This window comes from Pocillopora damicornis, chromosome 5, assembly GCF_964200805.1.
Source record: "Pocillopora damicornis chromosome 5, jaPocDami1.2, whole genome shotgun sequence".
Lineage (NCBI taxonomy): Eukaryota > Metazoa > Cnidaria > Anthozoa > Scleractinia > Pocilloporidae > Pocillopora > Pocillopora damicornis.
The window spans coordinates 12,513,119-12,521,209 of NC_142674.1; the positions used below are offsets into that span (position 1 = coordinate 12,513,119).

Here is an 8,091-nt window from a genome sequence, read left to right on the forward strand (position 1 = left end):
TGGGATCATACAAGAAAATTATGAAGGCACTTAATGGAGGTGATGTGTCTTTATTATCTCCAACGTATCTCTTTAACAGTTAAACTCTAAAAGTTTATTTGGAAATCTCTCTCAGTTTAAGGTGCCATTCGTCTAAATTTCCTTTTTAGTTAGATAAATCTTTACGCCTCAACGTTAGTATGCATATTTTCCATGCATACTGTTCTTTATATATTTCTTAAGGTGTTGACATGGAGATTTCGTCTAACAATCAAGAGCTTCTTTAGTTGGTGATCATTTCCTCTATCTCGTGGCTTTAAAGAGAACCTGCAGTTTTAAATCAAATACTGGTAAAAGGGCTAAAAATATATCAACTCAAGATATCTGGTCCTTAAAACCATACCTGTAACCTTGTTAATTTTTTTTTCCGCTTTCAAAACTGGCCTTCACGGCAAGTTCGAACTACCCGTGTTCGCCATCTTGTTAGGTACGCAAGGCATTTTGGGTTGATGACGTGTAATGGTTACTCCGTTCATTCTTACTTGGGTTATCCTACCTAATGCGTGTAAGGATAGCTTTGTTAACAGGAGAATGATTGGATACCCATTTGATAACAAGGTTAGAGGTTAAGTACCCAATATCTTGTGTTTGATACATTTATAACCTTTTTAAAAATATTTACTTGGGGGTGACAGTCGTTAGGAGAAGTTGGAGGCTGGTCACTCTTATGGATCACATGGTTAAGAAAATTTATCATGGCACGAAGATGATACCCCTCTAGATGATAAATATTTCTTTTAGCCGCAACCAATATTTTAGGAGGAAAAGGTACATCGTAATCGTCTTTAGGAGTTTACTGAGCCCGACTACAATTTAACCCTTTACACCCTTAAAAATCAGTTTGCATTTTCTCCACACCATTTTCCATGAATTTTCTATGGAACTAACAAAGAGAATTTGTTTAACACTCAAGAGTTTCTTTAGATGGTCGTTCCCTGTATTCTCGTGACCTTTATGTTTGATTCAGGAGTGATGCTGTCAGAAGAAACTAGATGCCAGTCATTAATAGGCGTTTAAGGGTTAACTTACAGTCTCTCGTGTCATTCGTTTGTTTCTTTAATTTTTTTTGTTCATATTTGTTTTCTTGATTTTATTCTTTTTAAAATTTCGTGTTGCAGGAAACGAGCTAGCCTCCTTTCCAGTTGATGTGTCTTTTATGTCTTCCATTAGGAAAAGAATTTCTCTCGCCAAGCAAATTGACAAAGAAGAACACAAGTAGGTGAAGATGAAAAAAAAAAAAAGAAAGAAAGGAAAAGAGAAATATGGCAATTATCTTTTGGTTAGCTCTTCGTTTTTTGTTTTGTTTGTTTGTCTTTTCGCGTAAGAAAAAGGCCCAAATTGATAATCGAGCTCGACAGCTCAGCATTTTTCGCACAAAGAATTGTTCACGCAGTTACGGATGTTCTCTCCTTCATTCTCAATTCCTTCCAACCCTCCCCCCCCCTCCCCTCCCTTTCTCTTTGTCTAAACTCCCCCTTTAATGAAAGCCATCGAACCATATTCACAGATTTAGGCGCAAAAAGTCAAGTAATGACTGGATACTTGCCTCTGCCAAAGCCATGGACATTGAAGTTGACGAAGATTTGTATCTTTTTCGATGAGATGATTCATTCATTTACATGCACATTCTCGATCATTACGCTCCTGTGTGCTATCACGTGGTCAGGGACTAACTAGACTAGTAGCTTCAACATCAGTCTTAGGTGGTTTGGGCTTGAACGCATTTATTGTCAGAAACATTTCAACGGAACGGGCGGAACTGGTGTTCTGGAACTTTACTGCCTTGAAGGTTTGATGTCACATTTTGTTAACTGTCCTGTTCAGTTTATTTTCCTTAAAAGAGTTTATTACAGACTGGAAGATCTCGGAGATCAGGGAGAAAAGAAAGAGCGACAAGTTAAGCTGAAGCAATTGAAAGGTAATCAACCTTTAGTTAAGGCAGACAATGGTTGTACTGACAGTCCCACCAAAAATAATGGATCTTGCAGGCTGATAATATCTCAGTGCAATCAAAATGGGTTACATTTGGCTTGTAGTAGTAGGGTGGGGTGTGGATTATTGTTCCCATGGTTCTTACGTTTGAGTTCTATGTGAAAGGGAAGTATGAAAAGGTAGGTGTGGGTTAGCGTTAGCTTAGGTTGAGTCAAGTGCTCCTTTCATTTATTGGTAAAACTTTTATACAATCTATATCTGTGCTGTTTTATTTTACAGCGGAACTTACTGGTTTGCTGAAGACACCTCTGATTCCTGCTGGTTTTAGTGGAAAGTACCCGACTAAAACTGGATCCCTTATAATGCCAGGGATCAAAGGTATTAAGTGAATAGAGAAACAAGAGTATTTTGAGGGACAAAATGATGTGTTGCTAAACACATCGTTTTGTGATCTTTAGTGAAGAGTATTGTTAATGATTTAAGAGACTTAGTGTCAACTGGGCAACCTTAGAACGAAAAAAAATAAGAAAAATAGCGGAGGAATTTAAATGAAGTCAAAATTACCTCAAGGGGACAAAAGTTTTCCACTAGTGAAATAGAAGAAAAGTTTTTAGGCTAGGCACCTTTTTTTCTTCTTTCCTTTTCTTTTCCTTTATGTTACTGTTTTGTTTGTTTGTTAGTTTGTCTTTTATCTTCTCTCGTCCTGCTGCCATCCGCTGGTTTTCTTGTCCTTTAAGTAAATGCTTTTTTCTTTTCCTCGTTATGTGCCAACTGTCTAAATGTTCGTTTTATTTTGGTATACACAGCCGAAACGAATTTGGAAGATAATGAAAAAGTGGCTGTTGAAGATGTAAGAAGAAAGAAAAGAAACAAGAAAAGCAAAACGTAACTTGCATTCTTCAAACGAGGTCGACAACTGATCGTGAAAGAAGAAGGGAGATTAAAAAACACGAAATGGAGAAAGATTCTTACTTGTAACAACTGGACTGGAAGAGAAAGAGTTCATTTGAGCAAGGTTGACTAGTCAGTGGTAGAATAAACTAAAATTTCGTCTTAAAGTCTTTGACCCCGATGCTATATGGATGCAATGTAACTTGAAGCAATGGCGTTCATATATCTTCGGGACACCACCCTTCAGACTCGCGGTATAATACGACTGGACAAAGCAACTAGTCACAGTCTGACAACACATGTCCACTTTGCGCATTTTCTTGATTTGTGATTTGAATTGATTTACAGATGTTTTGTTCTTTACTCAGTGGCCCGAATTTAAAAGTTAGGATTGTTTCAGTCATATTGCCGTTGGTCATATGAAGATTTCAAGAATGGGTCGGAATGGAACTGATAATGCTGTTTTAAAGGGAAATTATTTTTCACATGCTTGACAAATGTTGTCCGCAAACCTTTCGCTAGTTCATATATATAAAAAAATTTTAAAAAAATATGTAGATGTGTAGTAAGAAGGAGATTCAGTAAAAGCCGGTCTACCGCCGTTTGTTGAGCAGGGTCTCGTGTTTAGGTTTCATCTTACGCCTTTTCTGGCACATTTGCTCATTACATCATCGACAGCTACTTAAATGTACTGAGACCCCAGAATGTGAGAGAAATCGTTGGAAGGCTGTGCTAAGATTTTAATATTAAGAGGGCCAAACTACACGTAGGTGTGCATGACGTTACTTGAGGAGACGTGAAGAATAACCCTTTTCCAATAAATAAGTCATTTGCTGAGAAATCACTCTAAGACTCGTTCACACTAAAGTTGCCTTGAATCTTTGCCGTTTAGTTTATGCGTGAATGTTGTTTTGGTATCAATGCTATGAGAATATGTGTGAAATTGGGTGAAATTGGCGATTTGACGTGAGTACGCGCAGGGCTTAGTCGTATGTGAAATCTGATGACCCGATTCTACCTTGTCTCTCTCGGTCCTGATGACCGATCAACATCCCAAACTGTAAGCCAAGACTGGTATGGTTAGGTGGCTTGGTTTGCGATCTTAATTCCACTAGGACAAACTAATCCACAAAGCACCAGTTTTAACTTATGGCTCGGTCTACACTGTACGCTTTTATGAGCCGTGACGCTGTGCTGCATTGCCTTCCATCTTTACGAGCTATTTCATTTCGAACGCAATTTGCATTGTCACGGTAAAGTGAATATTTTTGTGTTGTTTTGTTTTGTTTCTTTTGAAGGCTCTACTTCCTCCATTCTGTCGAGTGCGGGCCAGATCTCGATTCCCAGACAGATGCCGGGTATTGCTAAGGTTTTTTATGACATGACTGACAAACGGCATCCGAAATGAAAAGAAAAGTGCGAAAATGAGAGGCAACTAGATCTCTACACAATTCTTCATTTTAACACTTGCACATCAAGGCGGTAAAAATCTACATTTTCTATGATAATGATTATATTTTATATTATTATATGTATTACACCATTATGCGAGCCAAATGCAGCATGGAGACAAAACAGGTTAAGTCAACCCTTAATTTAGTGGATCACGTTCTGCAGAGTCGTAATCCATCGAGCTGAATTCAATTACTTTGGCCTGCTGGTCACTGGACTTGTAATGAGCTTGCAAATGTTACAACTTGAATATAATAAAACGGTATCCAGTCACCTCGCCACCAAGCAGACTCGCCACCAGCGAACTCGCCACCAAGGAACGATCTCGCCACCAACGTACTCGCCACCAAGCGAAGTCTTCTCGCCACCAACCACCAATAAAGAGATTAGTCGAGAACAGTAGGATGTTCGGCTGATAAGTCTGTACTCATACTTTATAAACGTATGTTGTCGAAAGCACGTTCGACTGCTATCGAGTTTCATTTCATCACTTATTTCTTCCCATGAAGTTTCATTTTCTCTCAAGTAAGTTTTTATTCCTCGCATCGAGTTTTGCAATTTCTCCTCGCTTACGTGCAAAAGACAAACACGATACGTTTCGATGTCAATGAGTTAGGAACGGAACACATCTAACACGTCGCTGAAGGTCATAATTTAAATACAGACAAGCGCACAAACGTATCGGCCGATTTGAATTGTGCTCGTTCGAACATCCTACTCTCCTCGACTACTTTATTCTAGTTTATCTCTTTATTGGTGGTTGGTGGCGAGAAGACTTCGCTTGGTGGCGAGATCGTTCCTTGGTGGCGAGTTCGCTGGTGGCGAGTCTGCTTGGTGGCGAGGTGACCGGTAACCAATAAAACCTATGAAGAGTTAACAATAATCCTCACACAGAACTTTCAAACTGGTAATGTTCTCTTCCTTGGACAATCGGGTCTCTTATAGGCAGTCTAGTTACACTTCTTACGCTCTCATTATTCTTGCTAGCAAATGAGATTCTCGATAATGGATAAGTTATCATTCTCTTAAATGCGGCACGGAATATGGTATATCAGGAGCCAAATGCAAAGACAACAACGTGCAAAGGCAACAACGACAGCGATCGACATATGAATAACTTGACGCTTGGTAGCATGGGCCCGAGTTCTTGCGTGATCGTTGATGGCGATGCCCGGCAGTTTGTGCTTGTGCAGTGTGTGACAGACGTGTACATAGAGAATGCACATGGTAACTAGGGGCAACAAGTAGATGGTGACTACGATGTAAAGAAAGATACCTCTCAAAGCTGCTTGAGTTTCGCCAAACTGAGTAAACTTAAATTCTAACCTGGAGTTCTTAACTTTGATTGTGATCAACCATGGAGTCATCAGACACATTGAAGTGATCCAAATTGTGGGAACCAAGATCTTTTTGTTCCTAAAGCGAGGGAACTTTTGCATGGGAAGGTCAATCCCGAAGAAGAAGTCAAAAGCCACGGCTGTTAGAGAGAAGACGGACGCTGTGACCGCCACGAAGAAAACAAAAATGATGAGCTTGGCAAGTAATTCACCAAATGTTCCGTCGATTCACAGATTATCCAAAATGATGAGTTCCATCGACTGAGGCATGACAACAGCTGTTACGAGCAGGTCGGCCACAGCGAGGTTGACGTACATGAAGCTTGTTAATCTTCTTGTTTCTGGCCTCTTGTACAGAATATAGATCGCCAAAATGTTTCCAACTAAGGCCATTGAAATGATTGCAGTGTATAAGATGGCGAAGGTGAGTTTAATTCTTGATGGATACGAGAATGGAGGCTGCACCGTGGAGCCTGAAAGAGATTGAAGTGCCATGGTTAAAGCAAAAATAGAGGAAATAGGTCTGCAACGCGCGCGTACACCGAAAGGCGACATAGATAGTGACATGCAATAATAATTATCGGAAAAACATCCATTAAACCCAGGCTTTCTCCATCATTGAAGAGTGCATCACTTCTGTCATAAGGGGATATGCACTTAATTGATGGAAAATGTTAAAGCTGTTTGTGCTGTGCGTTTTTCACAAGTATTGCAGCAGCAGCAATGGTAGCGTTAGCTATTTTTTGGACACTTTCAGGCGCCATTTGTGAAGGTGGCTTTCCTACCGTTATCAGCCTGCGAGGACGTCAACATTTTTGGATCTGTAGCTTCCTAGTCGCTACTGTTTGAAGAAGTCAGCATAAAATATCTGAATACTTGGTTGACGGGATAAGCTCAGCTCTAAAAAAGCTGAGTCTTTATTTCACGCAACGTTGTGTTCTTTGAATATTGGGTCTGCCAGGAAATCAAAGTGCTCTGTGAGCAAACTCGTGAATTGACACATGATTTTTTAGATTATGTTCAATGTTATCTGGTTTAGGGAATTTTGTGGTTGATTGTCATATCTAGAGTACGAGCAGTGGTTCAGTGTTCGCTAATGTCGCAAAGAAACAAAGTAACGTTGGGATAAGAAGGCATTACAATTGAAATGATCAGCTATTACATTTTACAAGGTGGATGATGTCATGTGTTTTAAACGTCTATCATTTTTGTTTCTGGTTCAAAAGAAAAGGTTGGAAGTAAATGTGAGTGAAAAGTGAAATTTACTGTCTTTCGTTGTAAATATTAGAAAATCAAGGCAATACTGTCTTAATGAAAACATCAAATGAGACAAACGGGAACGAGTTTTGAGTGATATAACTAAGCCAAGCCTGCCACTGTCATTTTGGATCTCCGCCTGGGTAGATTTAAGTCACGTGCTAGGCAACGTATAATCAATAACAAGATAGAATTTCATTTCAGGCCTATTTATCAATTTTGTGGTGTGTAACTTTCGCATTTTAGTACGTTGTATGTATGTTGAATCTTCAAATTGTCTTGAAACTTAAAAGAAAATTGTTCTTTAAAAATTCACTGAAAATCAGTAGCTAAAATTGTTTTTTTAGGTGTTATTTGATTTTCGTGTTAACTTGTTATTTCGTCAGTCGCCGGCATCTTCTGTTGCTTCACACAGGAAAAACACACGCGACGAAACGTAATGATCAATTTTGTCCTCAATCTCACGCTATAACAGAAAAAGTTGTGAACATCTGTAAACTCCGAGCTCTTAGCAGTAAGTGATATTTTCAATGAATCTTCGGATTGTTTTCAGGTTCAAGGATTGTAAATTACAATTTTATGAAAAACGAAGGTTGTTCTGTTATTTCAGTGTGAATCCTTGCATGCCTGCTAGTCGCTGGCGCCGCTTGTTGAAACTAAAACGAAAAAAAAAACTCTTTTAAGATTATCATTGGCTTCTTTTTCACCCCACCACTATTCTTAGCAACAAAGGTCGCCATTTCGTCTGTTTATTGCTCGCCAAAAACTATAAAATGCACTCAAAAGCCTAAAATCTAAAAAAAGTTTACAGGAATCGACCAATCGAGCGAGCGAGCGAGCGAATTCTATTCCCCACATCATATCTATAACTCGCTCTTGCGCATGCGCGCAATTCACGAGTTAAAAAGGGAATTTGTCAGAATTACAAAAATCTATATGTTTAGCACAAAACGGCGCAGTTCAGCCAGCTTGCTTAACAGCCTCTTTCATTTTCTTTTTTGTTGTTGTTTGTTTTTGTTGTTTTTTATTGGTGAAAAATGTGCTGCACTTCTTTTCAGAACTAAAATTGTGTCAATCGGTTATTTCGACCATGAGGGGAAAAATCTGAGATTCGAGCTCAGTTAAAGAAATGAAAATGGAAAATAAAAACTTAGCTAAGAAACCTTACTCCTAGGGAAGGCAT

At 39.0% G+C, this 8,091-nt stretch overlaps 1 protein-coding gene and 1 pseudogene across 1 annotated transcript in view; one reads left to right on the forward strand and one right to left on the reverse strand.

Annotated features, from left to right (window-relative positions):
• Positions 1-3,890, forward strand: part of LOC149045334 (ATP-dependent RNA helicase DDX24-like) — a 10,610-nt gene extending 6,720 nt beyond the window's left edge. The window contains exons 9-14 of the mRNA XM_089205892.1: positions 1-39; positions 1,158-1,254; positions 1,547-1,624; positions 1,893-1,957; positions 2,251-2,349; positions 2,778-3,890. The exon at positions 1-39 is cut by the window's left edge and continues 79 nt beyond it. Of these exons, the coding sequence (XP_089062018.1) occupies positions 1-39; positions 1,158-1,254; positions 1,547-1,624; positions 1,893-1,957; positions 2,251-2,349; positions 2,778-2,860 (461 nt within the window). The 3' untranslated portion in view covers positions 2,861-3,890. The remainder of the gene's footprint in view (positions 40-1,157; positions 1,255-1,546; positions 1,625-1,892; positions 1,958-2,250; positions 2,350-2,777) is intronic.
• Positions 3,891-5,200: 1,310 nt separating this feature from the next.
• Positions 5,201-6,146, reverse strand: LOC149045335 (QRFP-like peptide receptor; annotated as a pseudogene).
• Between the last annotated feature and the right edge of the window lie 1,945 nt (positions 6,147-8,091).